Source organism: Perca flavescens, chromosome 4 (assembly GCF_004354835.1).
Source record: "Perca flavescens isolate YP-PL-M2 chromosome 4, PFLA_1.0, whole genome shotgun sequence".
Lineage (NCBI taxonomy): Eukaryota > Metazoa > Chordata > Actinopteri > Perciformes > Percidae > Perca > Perca flavescens.
Window position 1 is genome coordinate 40,560,518 of NC_041334.1, and position 20,657 is coordinate 40,581,174.

Sequence of the window (20,657 nt, forward strand, 5' to 3'; positions counted from 1 at the left end):
TCAAACTCAGAGCTGCAAATAAAGTAGAACTGTAAAAATGACTTACTATAGGAGAATTCATGTGCTGACCTTTTACCATAATGTTATATTTGGTGTTGAGAGGTATTGGTGTACTCTTTAGTACTTAAAGATAATGGCAGCATGAAAGTGATTTTGTCAAATACAATAATTCATACAGAACACATTTTAACTGTTCCAAATTGTACATTCTCTATGCAGACACCTTCTGATGTATTACAATTGTCAAGCTTTATATAATTCATCAGTTTTTATTGGATGGATATACTGTATATACGGGGACACAGTGTAATTTCTCATATAAAGTGGGTGAAACACAAAACTGTCGCATCAAAACCTATTAACAAGCTTCCCTGTGTAGCTAGAGTAGAGGTGCAGTGTTGAATACCCTAAATCATCTGTGTGGTTTCATGCTGAAGCCGCAGACTCCACGTTGAACCATATACTGCTTGGTTTTTGGCCCCAGTTCAACCATTGACATATATAAAAGAGTTCACCACATGGATGTAGCCTGGTTGTAGTGATGTTGATTAACGTAATTACGTAGTACGTGTCTAAGCACGCAACGTGTCCCTGTTCTGTTGACTGGGAAGCCCCTAGCGCGGAGCTGCCAACGCCCGGCGTCAAGACACAAATAGAGGATACGGTACGGAAAAAAAATATTTTTGTTTGATATTTGGCTACAACTGTGGTTGGTTGATATGTTGAATGCTGTCAAGATCATCTATGTTGTACATCTGTGGTACATTAGCTGTAATTAAATTAGATATCTCATTCAGCAACAACATCCGCTAAGGTTAGCTAGCTCAGCCAGTTAGCAAGCTATTTGAGGAGGACAGTAACGTTAGCACAGCAAGCAGACAGGCAGGTCTTTGGACCGGCTACTAAATAAACCTCTTGGGGCTGTACAGGACGTATTTCACATCGAATGTAGTTAAGTATGAAGAGAATTTGACTAAGTAAAGCAGTAGATTAAATATGTTACTATGTAGCGGTTAGCTGGCTAATGAGCTGAATCAAAAGGCGTAACAAACGCTAGGTTACTTGTTTTATATAATCCAAGCAGGGTCTCGGATTATACAGCTAGTTATACAATGCAATGTTTGGATGCTAGGGTAAATATTCACTATACTGACTGTGTAAAAAGAGGGAAGGAGAAGGATAACTTGGGTAGTTTTTCTTGTTCGTTTGAACAGCCGGCAGGAAATTAGGCCACATTGAGGCCGGGGATGTGGCCGAAACACCGCAGCTAAGGCTAGGGCATCCGAGTTTAAGGTAACGCTAGCTTGTAGTGGTAGCCATCTCTCAGGTGTAATCTTGCAATGTGTTTTTATTATGTAATTAACTACAATTACACGTACAAGCTGATGCTAACAGTTTCAATTCAATTCAAACAACTTTATTTATCCCCGTAGGGCAATTCTGTTTTGAGCCTACCAGTCGTATCAACAAAACAAGACAACACTTAATCAAGTGTTTCTCACACCACTAGTGGTCACGTAGTTAGACATGTAAGTTGTGAGGACAATAATGTAATAAGTAGCATAAAGACAATGCTTGTGATTTAGTCTCTGTGATCTGAAGTCTGTGTGAGTTTCAGACGGCCACACGTCCAAGGGCTTTCCTCATCAATCCTGTGCTTGAGATCATCACTAAATCTTTGTTTCAGATGAATTTAGAAGGAAGCTGTGACCAATCATTGAGTGCCTTTACATGCAGTCTAAAGTTATATTCGGGTTAAGGTAATATCCCACTTTCTTAAATGCTACGTTATCACCGTACCCTGGTTAAAATCAGTTTTTAGAGTTATCATGCGGGACCCAATTCCCGGTCTCTATGGTGAAGGTCCTGTGTTTCTCATTTATTAAATAATTGCTTAAAGCTTTTAAACAAAGTTTTGTGTTGGAGTTTGTAACATTCTCAAATCTTAATTTTGACTTAAAGATTTTCATTTTCACTGTAAATACATATCGGTTCCAAATAACGGAGATGGGTTTCATTAACTACTAATAACCGGTATCGATATCGGCCTTGAAAACCCAGCATCGGTCGACCTGTAGTATGGACATAAGCGTGATGGCCGTGCAGTGAAACTAACTGTTCTTTCATTGGCCATGTGGTAAAAGGAGTCCTCCAGACAATAGCAGGGTTTCCCTAGCTGAACAGTTGATGGTGCCTGAGGCACAGCTTTTCTACCCAACCCAGTAAGGGCCCATCAAAACAACACTTAATATGGCTGCTTTATGTGGACATTTTGGGAAAATCAAAGTTAGTTATGAGCACAAATAACGAGCATGTTTATAACACAGGATATTTATCGGTCTTGGTAGCAGAGTGACCAGTTTAGATCACACTGTGAGGTGTAGGAAAGCACATGTTTCTCCTAGGATTTTTATTCAGCAGCGGTGCTGAAGTGCGTGAGTTTTATTTTGTGCCACCCGCTGACACGAGAAGGGCTTTACACACATTTGTACACAGTTTTAGATTTAATAAAATATGTCAAGACTTGTTGCCTATCCTTCTCCTCTCTCCTGCCCTCTACAATGTCCTCCCCTCACCTCTCTCTCCATACCGTCCTGTCTTACCTGTACTACATGTGGTCCTGCTAATGGAATGTATGAAGTAAAGTGCTTAATTCTTGAGTAGCGGCTGCATTTATTCATGGACAAACTGAAAACTACATTGTACATTCACCACCACTTGACAACTTTACTATACTACTATCTGCTCTTAGTGCAGCCACTGACAAGCTCTCTCTACATGCTTGCTAGCCACACAGTATGCACTGAGCTATTCCCCAAAGGAGTTATGCTCCTCTTACAACTAGAGATGGCCCGATACCGATTCCGATACCTGAACTTGCGTATCGGCCGATACCGAGTACCGATCCGATACCAGAGTGTCATATATTTCATTATGTTTTAACAGCTGTATACTACTATCCCTGTATGGATGTGATATTATTTCTATCTTTGTTGTCGGTCTGGCTCAGGTTAAACTCTTTGTGAAACATGAACAAACACAAACAATGAACTCCCCAGAACTTTCTTTTATTCTCCAGTTTGACAGTCAGTTATAACGGAAAAAGAACATAAATAAACTACTTTAACGTAGATTTTCTTTAGGGCTTTATTACGTGGTATCGGATCGGTGCATAAACTCCAGTACTTCCTGATACCGATACCAGCGTTTTAGGCAGTATCGGAGCCGATACCGATACTGGTATCTGTATCGGAACATCTCTACTTACAACAATGTTATATGTAAAAAGTGGATTGCAAACCCAGCACTGGCCACACAGTTTTACTGGTAGCATCAAAGCTTGCGCCTGGCCTGGCTTTTTACTTAAGTTGTTTTCCTTATCTCCTCTCATTCTCATATGTCATGTGCAGCATAGGGCAGCACGTTAAGCCCATGGGACAGGTGTTTCCAAGCCTCTGGTTGGTCAGATTATGTAGCTGTATAAAAAAGAAATTTAATGCAGCTTTTGCAATTTGAAAATTGCGTTCTATTACAACACAATTAATTAGCTTCATCGTTCAGCCCTAACTTCTACAGCAGCTGCTTGAGCAGCTGCTTTTTATTAAACATGCAGTTCCAAACTAAAGGCACCACGACTGATAATCAAACCTGTGCAGGGCTCCAGACTAACTTTTTTTCACTAGGAGCACATTGGCCCCCAACTGAAAATTTTAGGGGCACAACCAGAAAATTTAGGGGCACACACCGTAAATCAACATGCTAACCAAATATTCACATTTCTACTAATTTCCACTGTATTACTAATACATACTTTGATAATAGATGCAGAAATTACAATGTGCTGTTTCAAATTCAGTGTCACTTTTGAAGATGCAACATATAAGGTAAACTGACAGCGCCATCGCTGTCATGACAGTAAAAAAAAAAAAAAATATATATATTTTGTTTATCCATCCATCCATCCATCCATCTTCGTCCGCTTATCTGGTCGCGGGGGCAGCAGGTCCAGCAGGGGACCCCAAACTTCCCTTTCCCGAGCCACATTAACCAGCTCTGACTGGGGGATCCCGAGGCGTTCCCAGGCCAGGTTGGAGATATAATCCCTCCACCTAGTCCTGGGTCTTCCCCGAGGCCTCCTCCCAGCTGGACCTCCCTCCACCTAGTCCTGGGTCTTCCCCGAGGCCTCCTCCCAGCTGGACCTCCCTCCACCTAGTCCTGGGTCTTCCCCGAGGCCTCCTCCCAGCTGGACCTCCCTCCACCTAGTCCTGGGTCTTCCCGAGGCCTCCTCCCAGCTGGACCTCCCTCCACCTAGTCCTGGGTCTTCCCGAGGCCTCCTCCCAGCTGGACCTCCCTCCACCTAGTCCTGGGTCTTCCCGAGGCCTCCTCCCAGCTGGACCTCCCTCCACCTAGTCCTGGGTCTTCCCGAGGCCTCCTCCCAGCTGGACCTCCCTCCACCTAGTCCTGGGTCTTCCCGAGGCCTCCTCCCAGCTGGACCTCCCTCCACCTAGTCCTGGGTCTTCCCCGAGGCCTCCTCCCAGCTGGACGTGCCTGGAACACCTCCCTAGGGAGGCGCCCAGGGGGCATCCTTACCAGATGCCCGAACCACCTCAACTGGCTCCTTTTGACGTGAAGGAGCAGCGGCTCTACTCCGAGCTCCTCACGGATGACTGAGCTTCTCACCCTATCTCTAAGGGAGACGCCAGCCACCCTCCTGAGGAAACCCATTTCAGCCTCTTGTACCCTGGATCTCGTTCTTTCGGTCATGACCCAGCCTTCATGACCATAGGTGAGGGTAGGAACGGAAACTGACCGGTAGATCGAGAGCTTTGCCTTCTGGCTCAGCTCTCTTTTCGTCACAACGGTGCGATAGATTGAATGTAATACCGCACCCGTTGCGCCGATTCTCCGAACAATCTCCCGCTCCATTGTCCCCTCACTCGCGAACAAAACCCCAAGGTACTTGAACTCCTTCACTTGGGGTAAGGACTCATTCCCTACCTGGAGAAGGCATTCCATCGGTTTCCTGCTGAGAACCATGGCCTCAGATTTAGAGGTGCTGATCCTCATCCCAACCGCTTCACACTCTGCTCCGAACCGATCCAGTGAGTGCTGGTGTTTATTATTGTATTTGTATATTATTTTTTAGCCTGTTTTATTTTCATCTTGACTGTTTTTTTAATTGCTCTTTAATGTTTCATGTTAAGCACGTTGAGTTGCCTTATTGCTGAAAGGTGCTGTAGAAATAAAGTTGCCTTGCCTTACAACCTCAGCCTGTCAGTCAGTCACCAGGGCACAGAAACCACTGTTGTGCCTGCTGCTCGTCTCCGAGGAAGTGTAACGTCAACAGCATTGCGACCGCTTTCGTCTCGCCATTAATATATCGCAGCAAACGCTGTCTGCTCGAAGTTATGAAAAACTGTAACCACACTTGAAACCACTTTATCGGCATTTCCGTGACTGACTGTGACTTTAACCAAACTGCAGAGCCGACGTAGTTTGCATCGTCTGCAGCTCTGTGTGTGTGTGTGCGTTTGTGTCAGAGCTCTGCTCTCTGTCTGTTTTCAGAGAGGACAGATAAGCTTACGGTGACGCGCTCTCAGGTACTGAAATTTCAACGTGTAACGTGTAAAAACGGGGCAAATTTACTGGTCGCACATGTGCGACCGGATGTAAAATTCGGTCGTACACTCTCAAATTTTTGCGGTCTGGAGCCCTGCTGTGTCTCTGGACTGGGACAACACAATATTCTCCGCTCTTCACATGAACATTTAGAGCAGGGGTCACCAACCTTTTTGAAACTGAGAGCTACTTCATGGGTATTGAGTCATATGAAGGGCTACCAGTTTCATACACTCTTCTGAAATAACAAATTTGCTCAGTTTGCCTTTAGTTATATATGATTATTAATGATTAATGATACTCATCTATGTGAAGACACTGATCATGTTAATGATTTCTCACAATAATTATCAACAATGACTTACCAAGGTGGGAAACAGATAATATCAATATTCAATTTTCATTTTTAGAACAGGCCTGAGGGCTACTCATGTGGTCCTTGGGGGCTACCTGGTGCCCGCGGGCACCGTGTTGGTGACCCCTGATTTAGAGGATACAGGTCAGACAGCTACTGTGACATCAACAGCACCCTCCCCTCATTATAATCATAAGTAATCACACCAATATGTCATCTTTTGAACAGTTAATATGGAACATAACAGCTTAATGTTTAGAATAAAAAATTAAAATAAACCTAGACTGTAACAAGGTCTTAATATCCCACTCTGCTGTGCAATGCCTTGTTTTATTGATAGTGGCATGCTCTAACCTTTTCACACCTGTGTTGTTCCTTCTTAGTTGCACAGTTTAGTCTACAGTCGGGGTAACCTCTTGAGTCTGAAAGAAACGGGCCTTTAGTCAAGGTTGCAAGCTGTTGAGTCTGTGCCTCAGTCTGGGCTGCCTCCACCAGCGTAATCTATTAGTTGGCCATTACCACGTTTTTGTTTAGTATTTTACCACAAGAACTTATTCTACAGGAAAACTGTATTTTCTTACCAGGTGTTTTAATAATTTTATTTTTTCCTTGTGTTTTAATATGATAACACTTTTTTGTAAATTGGGTGTTAGTAGTCAGGTTCTTTGTCAGTAAGGACAAAATAATATTGGTATCAACATTTGTATAAGCAGTATTGAAGAAATGTTTCTATAGATAGCTCTTATTGAAACTATAGCTTTATAAAGAGTTGTATTATGTCTTCGTCTCCCAACTCCCGCCAGGAAAACATTAGGACACACACACACACACACACACAATATATATATATATATATATATATATATATATATATATATATATATATATATATATATATATATATATATATATATATATATTAATCAGCCTTTAATTTCAGACTGGTCTGTGATTTCCACAAAAAATTCAAACCAATACAAAATGAAGGCCTCTCTAACCAAAGAAATCCGTACCATTGGATTCCCTGTGTTTCTGCAGGACAGCCACCTGTGTGCTGTTCCCTTGTTAAACCATATTCACTCCGTAACATTGGTCTGCAGTTTAGTCCCTCCTCCTTCACTCAGTGACACCCCCGCCCCCACGCAGTGGTGCAGAGATCTGCAGTGGCTTGGCACTGACATACTACTGTAACTTGTTGGGGAGAAACAGGGGAATACTGTGGTCCACGTACTACATGTAGCGTGTTGTCTCTAAATGCACCACGCACCAAGATGCATCACATTGGTATAGACACAGATTCAAGGTCGACGATTATTATTTCACTTATCTTATAGGCCTTTTAAATTCGAAGGCATTTCGATATGTCGCAGTTAGGGAAAGTACAGGTGTAAATAATAAAATGAATGGGCTGCAACGATTGCTTTCATTATCGAGGCATCTGCAGATTATTTTCTCGATTCATCTTTTGGTTTATAAATTGTCAGAATGTAGAGATAAATGGCCATTAAAATGTCCCACAGTCCAAGGTGGCATCTTCAGATTAGGGCTATGATTATTTTCATAGTTGATTGTTTTCTTGGTTAATTTACTGACTGGCTAGTAGTCCTTACCTAGCTACTGAGCATGTGCGACTCCCAACAAAGATGTTACAGCAGTGAGATGTCTCACTCTGTAGCTAAAATAGAGCTCAACACACAGGGTGAAAAGAGGAGCTGCAGCAATGTGCAGTACAACAAGTATATGGTGTTTTCAGGGACATTATTTGAAGTTGACGTAGGAAAAAAGGTAATAAATCGCAATAATATAGTATTGTGACATAAGTATCCTGAACATTTCGTATGGTGGGGCCTCTGGTGATTCCCACCCCTGCTGTAGTGTGACTGCTAAAGGGGGAAAATGCTCTTGGCCAAGGGTATTCAACTTTATAACTTAGTCCGCCAGTTGCTAGTCTATATCCTTGACGTTCCTTCCCGGATTGCTCCGTTGCTGCCGGAAAATCTCCTGGATTTCACTCATTTAGGGCGGATGTCCGTTGCTTGGGCTTCCTTGTGTTGGCGTTCTAACCTCCGGTGGATTTGTGAGGACTATGGTTAACTGGTCCTCAGATCTCTGCAGGGTAAATCCAGACAGCTAGCTAGACTATCTGTCCAATCTTTTTTTTTTTTTTTTCGTTTTCTCTTGCACGACTAAAACTACTTTTAAATGTGCACAAATGTTCCACCAAAACAAGTTCTTTCCTGAGACTATTTAGCAGCGGCACGGTTGCTTTTCTCCGGTGCTTGGCACCGCCCAAGATGATTGTGATTGGTTTAAAGAAATGCCAATAATCCAGAGCATGTTTTCTCCCATCCCCGAATGCTTGGTGGACTAGCCAGACCCTCCTCCAGCGTGCTGTGGAGGAAGGTCTGGCAAAGTGAGACTAGCCAGACAGTCTTTAAAGTCAAAAAGCAATGCCACCCACTAATGAAGTTTCCTTTCTGTTTGTTTTTCTGTTCCAGATCTTGTATGAGTAGCGGAGACAGTAAAACACAGCCATGCAGACCATCAAGTGTGTTGTAGTGGGGGACGGAGCTGTGGGTAAAACCTGCCTGCTCATCTCTTACACCACAAACAAGTTTCCTTCTGAATATGTACCTACGGTAAGCGCATGGATGACTGTTAGAGTGATTGACAGAACTTCAACTTATGTAAATGTAAACATGGTCTATCTTTTACTCCTATTTAAGATTGGTATTGGTTTTGATACACCCTGTGAACCAAGTAATTACAGTCTTAATAGCATAATTACAAGCTATGTTGTTGTACATGTAGACTAAATTGAGAAGTCTAAATTCAGAAAACCTGGGCAGTGGTTAATCAGCATCAGTCGTTAAATCAGCCCAGCCTTTGGAGCTAGCATCACTGATAATTGTGAACATATACAAAAAGTCGAGTTTGAAGAACCAGTTAAATCTATCAAGCTGCTGAACTCAAATAGTGAATCTTAGCACAGCAGAGCAGAGGTGCAATAAATACATGAGCATTTTGCACTTTAATTAGTTACTTCTTAGGATGTTGTGTTGTCATGTTTGTCCTTTTGTGTCCTAGGATGCTTCGTTGATCTTAAGTTTATGTTGATTGTATTTCATGTTTTTCTGTTACATGTTTGTGTTGTGAAGCAACAGATTGTAGCGCTATGTCCAAGACAAATTTCCCCTCGGGGACAATACAGTGTATTCTTCTTCATATGCTGTTCTGGATCATTACAATTCTTCAGATCAGATAACAAGAAATCTATCCTATTTTGAACGCAGCTGTCTAAAACAGTTTGAGCTGTAACAGCTAGACCCTGATGCATGAAGATGGTCAGTTTAGTTAAGTTATTTAAAGTCAACATTTATTTTTTAATATTAACACCATATCTGTCCTAGTCTAGTGGTAATAAAATGTACACATAATTCACTATTGGGCAAAGCTAACCATTGGTTTTGGTCTGTGTTGCAGGTGTTTGATAATTATGCAGTAACTGTAATGATTGGAGGCGAGCCCTACACTCTGGGCTTGTTTGATACAGCAGGTATGTCTTTCCATCAGTCATTGTGACTATATACCCTTTGCAATGTGAAGTGTTGTTATGATGTTTAATGGAGACATTTTGAGCTGTCTTCATTTAGTTTCCAACTTTTGTCAACGTGTGGTGTTGAGATGGCATTGTTGGTGCTGTGCCTTATTCTGCCCGTTTGCTGGTAACGCGATGGTCTGAGTGTGCGAGATAAACGTGTTTTGGTTGTGGTTTGTCCAGGTCAGGAAGACTACGACAGGTTACGACCTCTGAGTTATCCCCAGACAGATGTCTTCCTCGTCTGTTTCTCCGTTGTGTCCCCCTCCTCCTTTGAAAACGTCAAAGAAAAGGCAAGTCAATCTCTTCCTTTTTATTTTCTTACCACTGGTCGTTTTCCCAATCCGTTGTGAAATATGGATGCTTTCTTTTAGTTTTTTTATAATATGGTAACATACTCAGAATTATTAAATCCTCCCTCAACAATAAAATAGATGTTTTAACATATTAACCACAGTTTGACATTGTGATTTGATTTGTCATTAGCAGCTTTTATAAGAAAGACGTTACTGCTCCTTTGTTGTATCAGTTGCTGTAGAGTGTGTTGTAGGAGCCGGTCAGTGGCCAATCAGTAGGTAACGTTTTGAGTCAATGTAAGATAAAACAAGCTAGTTAGCTTTCTGTCCCCATTCTAATATAAATGAGTATCCACTGCTGTACTGTCAAGTCTTAGCACCTTTTCATTTTCTGTAAGATGAATCAACTGTTTTGTGAGGATACAACAGCTACGGCTCTCTTATACCTTCGCCATGGACACGATCAGAACTTCATGATAGTTGTTGAATGCTAACCAAATAAATCATTTCAAATTTGATTATGCCATACAAACCAATTTAGCATAAAATATGGACACTAAGATGTTGCAGCTGTCCACAAAGGCACATGAAAGAGAACTGTAGTTTCTAAACATTTCTGAAAGACTCTTTTATGTTATATTTGCAGTGGATCAGAACTCTACTGACAGCTGATCAAACTTGAGTTAGTGTTGAGAAAACCACACCATGAAAACCCAATGTTAAATACTTGTGATGCGATAAGTCGACCAATGCGTAACCCTGTGTTTGTGTATCCAGTGGGTTCCAGAGATCACCCACCACTGTCCAAAGACGCCCTTCCTGCTAGTCGGGACTCAGATTGACTTGCGGGATGACCCTTCCACTATAGAGAAGCTGGCCAAGAACAAGCAAAAGCCAATCACTCCGGAGACAGCCGAGAAGCTGGCGAGAGATCTCAAGGCTGTGAAATATGTTGAGTGCTCAGCCCTCACGCAGGTATTGTATATGAATGAAAAATATATATATATATATATATATATATACACACACAGTCACACATATGCTGTATACACTCTTGAACACACATGATTCACAACTCAATGGCAAGAACTAAGAGAATGGAAGAAAGAGGAACATGTCCATATTCCCCCTGGCCTGTGCACGCTATGGTTGATGAGTTTTGTTTTGCATGCCAGTTTGGTTTCGGTGACTGTTCTTACTGTTGAATTATAAATCCTCAGAAGGGTTTCATATGGCTTAAAAACCTTGCTTCAGACCACCGTGCATCCTGGTTACTGCAAGCTGTCTTCCTTTAGTGCTGGTGCTGGTATGTGGAGTCTCGTAGGGTTTCTTGTAAGCAGGGTCAGTCCAATGAGAGTGACACTAATTTGGTCGTTTTTTTTAAACCTTTTTTCCTGGGAGTCCCAGTGCCATGTGGCCCTTGTCCCGGGATCCGCTTCCTTCACGCAGAGTAAAACATGCTAGTAGTGTCTACAATTTGAGAATGGGCACAGTGCAGCTCTGAAAGACACAGACTTGGCTTAGCAAATGGAGATGTTAAGATATCGGTAACTTTTTTAAATTTTCTTTGCGAGCTAGATGTCTGCTAACGTGAAAACATTAAAGAGATAACTTGTGTATTTTGGAAGAGGACCTATGGATGTGAAGGCAAACCTTTTAATGAGACTTCAGGGCTCGAAACACCATATGCACATGCACGGTAGTGCGCGTAAAATGTGAGCTGTGCACGTAACTGTTTTGGGCTGCCAACTGTTACGCGTTGACTGTGAGCCTCACGCAATTGATACTTTTCACATGTCCATTTTCTCATGCAATAAAAAAACTGATAATGTTGCAGCGCGAATCAGCAATCATTTCTCACTTTTTTTATATACTAAATAATAAATTTTGGCAAAGAAGTCACAATTTGATAAAACCGTTTCCATAATAGTTTTTGCTGAGAAGTACAATGGATTTCTGCTGACCTTATTCCTGACTATGACCATATACAATTTGAGGTAGTTTCAGTGCACATTACTGTACAGGGAAAGTCAGCTCACATGATATTGTAACAAATTGAAAATGTCCTCATGTCCACATAATTTAAATAAATGAATGTTTTCCTTCAGAGGTTTGCTGACATTCTGAATGTAATCTTGTTCAGGATGACCATGTAAAATCTCAAGACCTTTTACTGTACAGATTTTGAGAAACTTAAAGTGCATGTTAGCTCAATATACATACAAATAAAATGTTTATGCTTATGTTTAAACTCTCATAAAATCTTTGGAGGTTTGCTGAAACGTTGAATGTAATCCTGTTCAGGTGACTCTGACCATGTAAAACCTGACTGATTTGGCTGTGGCAGAAGTGCAGAGAATAAAGGACAAATACACCAAATGGTAAAAATCTTATGGTGAAGGTAAAACCTTTTTAGTCGGTGTAATTTTAAAAGTTACATGCGCCAGTTCAAAAGTATTTTGAGCCCTGGAATTGTAAAGGCCAGTGTGTAGATCAAACTAATGAAATGCTGTTAGTGAGACCAAAAGTAGGCAGTTTGTATGTCTTTTTTTAAAAACTCAACATGAGAATTAATATCGTGGTACTCAGTGGTTCAGTCGAGTCCTGAGTACTCCTGAGTACTACCAGTATTGTCAGTGGTGCATCTCTGTTAGAAGCTCGAGGGAACGTGAGTCATGAGAGATCAGACTCAGCCAGAGAACAATAGTGTTGATGAAGTTAAGGTGGAGCCCCCACCTCTCTGCTCTGCCCCTTCCTTCCTCCTCTCCCTCTCTCCCTGGCACAACTGTTGCATAGCTGCTGATGTCATTTCCTGTTTCCTCTCGGGGATTTCAGCTCTCTGTCCACAGCCCACTGCACCCTCTCTTCTGTCATCTTTGTGCCATGCATCTCGTTCTGTAACTCTCACCTTCTCTTTGTATTTTGCACACATACGTTCCTCCTTGTTGTGCCATGTTCCTCTTCTCCTCCTCTCCTCTCTATCTCTTTCTGTGTTTGCTGTGCTAACTGTGCTCTTCTCTTTTCCTTCTCCTGTCGTAGCGAGGGCTGAAGAATGTATTTGACGAAGCTATCCTAGCTGCCCTCGAGCCACCTGAGACGCAGAGAAAGAGGAAATGCTGTATATTTTAGACTCTGCTGTTTAACACTGCATTCATTCATTCATTTCCCTCGTTCATCTCTCCTTCCCCCTCTCTCTGGATCTGCTTTTAAAATCTAGACCAATGTCACTAACCAATCCATCAGTCGGCTTCTGATCGAACTCCAGACCACTACTCTGTAGACCCAGACCACTACTCTGTAGACCCAGACCACTACTCTGTAGACCCAGACCACTACTCTGTAGACCCAGACCACTACCCTGTAGACCCAGACCACTACTGTGTAGACCCAGACCACTACTGTGTAGACCCAGACTACTACTGTGTAGACCCAGACCACTACTCTGTAGACCCAGACTACTACTGTGTAGTCCCAGACCACTACTCTGGTCTTTGTTTCATGGCCTGAGTCTCTGTGCACTGCAGTAACTTTACTTGTTGGTTTTTCTAACCTGTACCTGCTGACATTTCATTTGGTCGGGGTGTGAACATACGTCACATCTTACTCGTGGGGTGGTAACGTACGTCACATCTTACTTCTGGGGTGGTAATCTTACGTGGTAACGTCATCATCTTGGGGTGGTACTTCTGGGGTGGTAACGTACGTCACATCTTTCTCCTGGGGTGGTAACGTACGTCACATCTTTCTCCTGGGGTGGTAACGTACGTCACATCTTTCTCCTGGGGTGGTAACGTACGTCACATCCTGGGGTAACGTCGTCCATCTTTCCTGGGGTGGTAACGTACGTCACATCTTACTCCTGGGGTGGTAACGTACGTCACATCTTACTCCTGGGGTGGTAACGTACGTCACATCTTTCTCCTGGGGTGGTAACGTACGTCACATCTTACTTCTGGGGTTTTCACATCTTACTGGGGTGGTAACGTCGTCACATCTTACTTCTGGGGTGGTAACGACGTCGTCACATCTTACTCCTGGGGTGGTAACGTACGTCACATCTTTCTCCTGGGGTGGTAACGTACGTCACATCTTGGGGTGGTAACGTACGTCACATCTTTCTCCTGGGGTGGTAACGTACGTCACATCTTACTCCTGGGGTGGTAACGTACGTCACATCTTACTTCTGGGGTGGTAACGTACGTCACATCTTACTCCTGGGGTGGTAACGTACGTCACATCTTACTTCTGGGGTGGTAACGTACGTCACATCTTTCTCCTGGGGTGGTAACGTACGTCACATCTTACTCCTGGGGTGGTAACGTACGTCACATCTTTCTCCTGGGGTGGTAACGTACGTCACATCTTACTCCTGGGGTGGGGTGGGGTGGTAACGTACGTCACATCTTACTTCTGGGGTGGTAACGTACGTCACATCTTTCTCCTGGGGTGGTAACGTCGTCACTCTTACTCCTGGGGGGGTAACGTCGTCACATCTTACTTCTGGGGTGGTAACGTCGTCACATCTTACTGGGTGGGGTGGTAATCGCACGTCACATCTTACTCCTGGGGTGGTAACGTCGTCACATCTTTCTCCTGGGGGTGGTACATCTTTCTCCTGGGGTGGTAACGTACGTCACATCTTTCTCCTGGGGTGGTAACGTACGTCACATCTTACTCCTGGGGTGGTAACGTACGTCACATCTTACTCCTGGGGTGGTAACGTACGTCACATCTTACTTCTGGGGTGGTAACGTACGTCACATCTTACTCCTGGGGTGGTAACGTCACATCTTACTCCTGGGGTGGTAACGTCATCTTTTCTCCTGGGGTGGTAACGTCGTCACATCTTTCTCCTGGGGTGGTAACGTCGTCACATCTTACTCTGGGGTGGTACTCCTCTTTCTCCTGGGGTGGTAACGTACGTCACATCTTACTCCTGGGGTGGTAACGTACGTCACATCTTACTCCTGGGGTGGTAACGTCATCTTACTTCTGGGGTGGTAACGTACGTCACATCTTTCTCCTGGGGTGGTAACGTCTTACTCCTGGGGTGGTAACACATCTTTCTCCTGGGGTGGTAACGTACGTCACATCTTTCTCCTGGGGTGGTAACGTACGTCACATCTTTCTCCTGGGGTGGTAACGTACGTCACATCTTACTTCTGGGGTGGTAACGTACGTCACATCTTTCTCCTGGGGTGGTAACGTACGTCACATCTTACTTCTGGGGTGGTAACGTACGTCACATCTTACTTCTGGGGTGGTAACGTACGTCACATCTTACTCCTGGGGTGGTAACGTACGTCACATCTTACTCCTGGGGTGGTAACGTACGTCACATCTTTCTCCTGGGGTGGTAACGTAGTAACGTACGTCACATCTTTCTCCTGGGGTGGTAACGTACGTCACATCTTACTCCTGGGGTGGTAACGTACGTCACATCTTACTCCTGGGGTGGTAACGTACGTCACATCTTACTTCTGGGGTGGTAACGTACGTCACATCTTTCTCCTGGGGTGGTAACGTCGGGGTGGTAACGTACGTCACATCTTACTCCTGGGGTGGTAACGTACGTCACATCTTACTTCTGGGGTGGTAACGTACGTCACATCTTACTTCTGGGGTGGTAACGTACGTCACATCTTACTCCTGGGGTGGTAACGTACGTCACATCTTTCTCCTGGGGTGGTAACGTACGTCACATCTTACTTCTGGGGTGGTAACGTACGTCACATCTTTCTCCTGGGGTGGTAACGTACGTCACATCTTTCTCCTGGGGTGGTAACGTACGTCACATCTTACTTCTGGGGTGGTAACGTACGTCACATCTTTCTCCTGGGGTGGTAACGTACGTCACATCTTTGGGGTGGTAACTCCTGGGGTGGTAATCTTCTTCTGGGGTGGTATCTTCTTTTCTTCTGGGGTGGTAACGTACGTCACATCTTTCTCCTGGGGTGGTAACGTACGTCACATCTTACTCCTGGGGTGGTAACGTACGTCACATCTTACTTCTGGGGTGGTAACGTACGTCACATCTTACTTCTGGGGTGGTAACGTACGTCACATCTTACTCCTGGGGTGGTAACTCGTCGTCACATCTTACGGGGTGGTAACACATCTTACTTCTGGGGTGGTAACGTACGTCACATCTTACTCCTGGGGTGGTAACGTACGTCACATCTTACTCCTGGGGTGGTAACGTACGTCACATCTTACTCCTGGGGTGGTAACGTACGTCACATCTTACTCCTGGGGTGGTAACGTACGTCACATCTTACTCCTGGGGTGGTAACGTACGTCACATCTTACTTCTGGGGTGGTAACGTACGTCACATCTTTCTCCTGGGGTGGTAACGTACGTCACATCTTTCTCCTGGGGTGGTAACGTCAATCTTTCTCCTGGGGTGGTCACATCTTACTCCTGGGGTGGTAACGTACGTCACATCTTACTCCTGGGGTGGTAACGTACGTCACATCTTCCTCCTGGGGTGGTAACGTACGTCACATCTTTCTCCTGGGGTGGTAACGTACGTCACATCTTTCTCCTGGGGTGGTAACGTACGTCACATCTTACTTCTGGGGTGGTAACGTACGTCACATCTTTCTCCTGGGGTGGTAACGTACGTCACATCTTTCTCCTGGGGGTAACGTAACGTACATCCTGGGGTGGTAACGTACGTCACATCTTACTTCTGGGGTGGTAACGTACGTCACATCTTTCTCCTGGGGTGGTAACGTACGTCACATCTTACTTCTGGGGTGGTAACGTACGTCACATCTTTCTCCTGGGGTGGTAACGTACGTCACATCTTACTCCTGGGGTGGTAACGTACGTCACATCTTACTTCTGGGGTGGTAACGTACGTCACATCTTACTTCTGGGGTGGTAACGTACGTCTGCTTCGTTTTACACCATAAATCCCAAACTTCCCAACTGTATTTTTTCTTGTTCCCTACTTTGGGCCAGAGTTTAGTACGGCGGCCCTCGGCCAACGGTGCAGGACCTAATGGTTGTAGTGGGTCTGTCCCTCGGTCCTGTAGTGGTTGGTGTGAGGAGGGTTTGGACCAAAGGAAGGCCGGAGGCCTCACGTTGCTCCACACTAAACAGAGCTTCCATTTCTAATGCTAATGTATTTTTTGTACTACTGTTGATGTTTGATTAAACAGAACTTGGGGTCTGACTATGGTTACAAGTAGGGCTTTTAAGTACTGAAGTCATATGTAGGGAGCGTTTGGCCATTTTGACAACATAACCACTGAATAGAGTCTTTCCTGTTTGGTACCTTAATGGTATGGTCGTATTGATCTGGTGTATAGCTCAGTTACACTTGATGTTTCTTAAATTTGTAATTTTCTGAAAAATGCTTTGTTGTTGACTTTTTTGGCCCAACTTTCTCTATATATGACACTTGTGCCAGTACTTGGTGCATATCCTGCTGTCTTGGAAGTCCAGATACTAACAAAAAAAGAAGCTATAATTGTGTAAAATGACCTTTGAAATAAATTAATAAAGGACAAATGAACTTGTTCTCCTCTCTGGCTTGCTTCTTTTTCCAGTGCTTTGTTGGAATTTAGTGTTAGGGTTAGTCAACTAAGCTAAGCAGCGCTGAGGGGCTTACTGGTTCACGGTCAGAGCAGCTCTGGTTACTTCACATGACCAAGCACACGGTGGAGCAGCTCTGCTCAGGGCCACATACAGAGAGACCAGAAACATACGTACCTCCAAGGCTGAGAGGAGACCTATTTATTGTTTTAAATATGTTGAGTCTGGATGGCTTGTTGTAGTCAGCAGTTCTTATCTGAAGAGCAGAGCCAATGAAGTAAAAGAATAAAAAGAAACCAGCGGTGTGGAATGAAAATGCTCACTTACTATTTTAGTTTTGTGGTAGTGGGGTCCCTTTTTCCTCCACTTTCTTGTTTGACCTTCGTTTGGTTTCGGCTGTCACAAGTCACCTGCACACAAACGCACTTAACACGTGATCTGGCTCACGCAACTAAGCACATTTCTAATAAAACAGAAAGTTCTCTTGAGTTGTTTGTCACAGATCTGATTTGATCTTCTTGAAATATTTAATATATCATATTAAATATATTATTTATATTATACTCTCACATCACTGTTTCTTAAGACACTCCACTTAATGAAGTTCAAAACTGCTTTTGTTTTCACCCAGTCATTTTCCCTGTTTAAGCTCTTATTGTTTGCCCTCTACCTTTTTATTTTTTGATTGACCTGTGTGTTTGAGCCTGTGTGTGTTTGTGTTTACAGAAAGGCCTAAAGAATGTGTTTGATGAGGCGATATTGGCTGCATTGGAGCCCCCAGAGCCCAAGAAGAAACGCAAATGTGTGCTGCTATGAGAGGCTCCTACCTTTTCAAAGCACACACACATAACACATACATGAATCTTAAAAACATAAATATACACATACACACACATGCAAAACACACACACACACAAAACACACCCCCTCCCCTGCCATCACACCCCTCTCCCTGGCTCTGCTGAGGTTGGTTGACAGCATTGCCCTTCACAGAGAAGACTAGAAAGAAAACAGCCTACACAGTTCCAGATAATTCTCGGCAATAAAAAGAAGCTTCACCCCTAAGTCTGCGTCTGGGACAGAGGACCTAACCTGGCCAAAAGGTTGCTGTGTGTTTTGGGCAGGGTGGTGTAACCTCGGACGTGGACACATACCAAGCTTACGTACAAGTAGAATTCATTCTGTCGAGCTTTTGATAGATGATTTAGATTCAGACAGTGTTGTGGCCTAATCAACTTTTAGACGCCCAGCCAATGGATATAAGCCCCAGCCCCTCCCAGCTGCCTGATTGGTGGCTGCTCATGCTGCTGGTCCCATCCTCTCTTGACGAGCACACTCATCAGCCGATCCCTACGTTCTTTCTCAGCACTACCACAAGAAAATGCTAACAAAGTAGGGTTTTGTTTCTGTTTGCCAACACCCTTTTTCTCCTCAAACACATAAGTCTGAGATATTTCTTCCATGTTCCACACAGACGCGCTCTTAACCACTAAGGAAACTGTGTAGGTCCGACAGAACTCGGTAATTCAGAGCAATACGGCTGAAAGTCCACACAGTGGAAACTTAATTAGTAGATATTGCCATCTAGCATCGAGTCCTCTTTAGTGTGGACTTCACAGTCCATTTGGAGTGGGAATCACTTGAAGAGCTAAAGGCATCCTGAAGTTAAGGGTCCAGTAGTCGACCGAAAGGAATTGGCCTTTTAGATGCAGGGAACTTAAACAGTGTTAGCAGAACAAGCGTTGTGTTCTTTATGTGTGACCAAGGGGGGGTAAAGCAGGATACTGTTTTAACATTGTCATCACCTTACAGTCAGAACGGGTACAGCAGAGACATGCGTGTAAAACCAGAGTCTCTGGAGATCCATACTCCATACATCCAGACGATGACCAATGAACAGGAAGTTGCACCAGGGTGGGTGCCTTCCTGTTGCCGTGTGTCTGAGACGTGGAGGACTTTGTCGTACCCGTTGACGCTGTCTGGTGCTGCGTGTAGCTGAGCCTCGGTCTCTCTTCTAAATGATAAGGTTAACAGATGGAATTATAATGTAAGCTGGAGCACAATTTCGATGTAGGCTCCAGGTATTTTTACCAAAATATTTTTTTTTTTTCATTATTTCTGTTTGTGCTGTTTTTATTTTTTATTTTATATATATATATATATATATATATATATATATATAAAAAGGTTACTTTCACTCCTTTTACATTTAGTGGTGGAATTCATCTGAACTCTTACCTGCCAGTTTATTCCAAGAAAAGCTCTGATTGGTTAGTTGAATAAAACCCTCCAATGGCAGAGAGACTGTTTGGTAAAGATTGTTTGTGATTGGTTGGTTCTTGTTTTTCTTTACTGGTGGCTTAGAGTTGGGTTGATCTCCAGCCCGAGTCAGTATAATTATTATTATTATTATTATTATTATTATTATAACCTGTTGTTTTGGTGCAAAACCAAATGCTCTGTCTAAAGTCTTTGTTCTTTGTATATGCATTCTTTTAAAAATATTAAACTTATACCTTAATTGCCTTTACCACTTTTCCCTTGCACTTCTTTTTTTATTGCGACTGGTGAACAATAGAAAAACATAACCACGCAACAGAACTGTTTGATTATCATGACCCTGAATCAATAAATCCGTCGATCTTTTAGTATAGCACCTTTACTCAGGTTAGTGCAAAGAAAAGAGCTTCACAGAAGACTGACCCGCTGATAACTAGACCTTAAAAACTATAAAAAGACAAAACCATTTACAATTAGAGAAGTAATACAACAGATTTAGAAGGTATAAAGTAAATGTAAGACAGTTAAATAAAAAGATAAAGACAAAGCAAGAATTAAAAAGATGACAAAATAGATTGAAACATAAAAGATTAAAACTAGAGATATAAGTAATCATGATGTTAACTTATATTTAGAGCATCTCTTCTTTTTTAAGATTATTTTTTGGTCATTTTAGGCCTTTATTTTTATAGGACAGCTGAAGAAATGAAAGGGGGGAGAGAGAGGGGGAATGACATGCAGCAAAGGGCTGCAGGTCGGAGTCAAACCCGCGGCCGCTGCATCAAGGAGTAAACCTCTATATATGGGCGCCCGCTCTACCAACTGGGCTATCCGGGCGCCCAATAGAGAATTTTTTTTTTATACTGCAACCAAACTGCTTCTCTACCAGAGCTGTCAGCGCCATCAGAGGTTGAGCCGTGTGTTGGTGGCAGGCTGTGTCCATGGAGCCATACGGGACCATTACCT

At 43.3% G+C, this 20,657-nt stretch overlaps 1 protein-coding gene across 3 annotated transcripts; it reads left to right on the forward strand.

The window, feature by feature from the left end:
• Window positions 1-548: 548 nt before the first annotated feature.
• LOC114554917 (cell division control protein 42 homolog) lies at window positions 549-19,302 on the forward strand. 3 transcript variants are annotated; one of them, XM_028576997.1, is made up of 6 exons: window positions 549-664; window positions 8,473-8,613; window positions 9,458-9,530; window positions 9,756-9,865; window positions 10,646-10,843; window positions 18,138-19,302. In XM_028576997.1, the coding sequence occupies exons 2-6, from the start codon at window positions 8,509-8,511 to the stop codon at window positions 18,225-18,227; spliced, it is 576 nt and encodes a 191-aa protein (XP_028432798.1). In that variant the 5' UTR covers window positions 549-664; window positions 8,473-8,508; the 3' UTR covers window positions 18,228-19,302. The 3 variants fall into 3 exon arrangements, with proteins under 3 accessions (XP_028432798.1, XP_028432800.1, XP_028432799.1); XM_028576999.1 differs by lacking the exon at window positions 549-664 and adding an exon at window positions 773-952; XM_028576998.1 differs by lacking the exon at window positions 549-664 and adding an exon at window positions 1,215-1,293.
• Window positions 19,303-20,657: the final 1,355 nt, after the last annotated feature.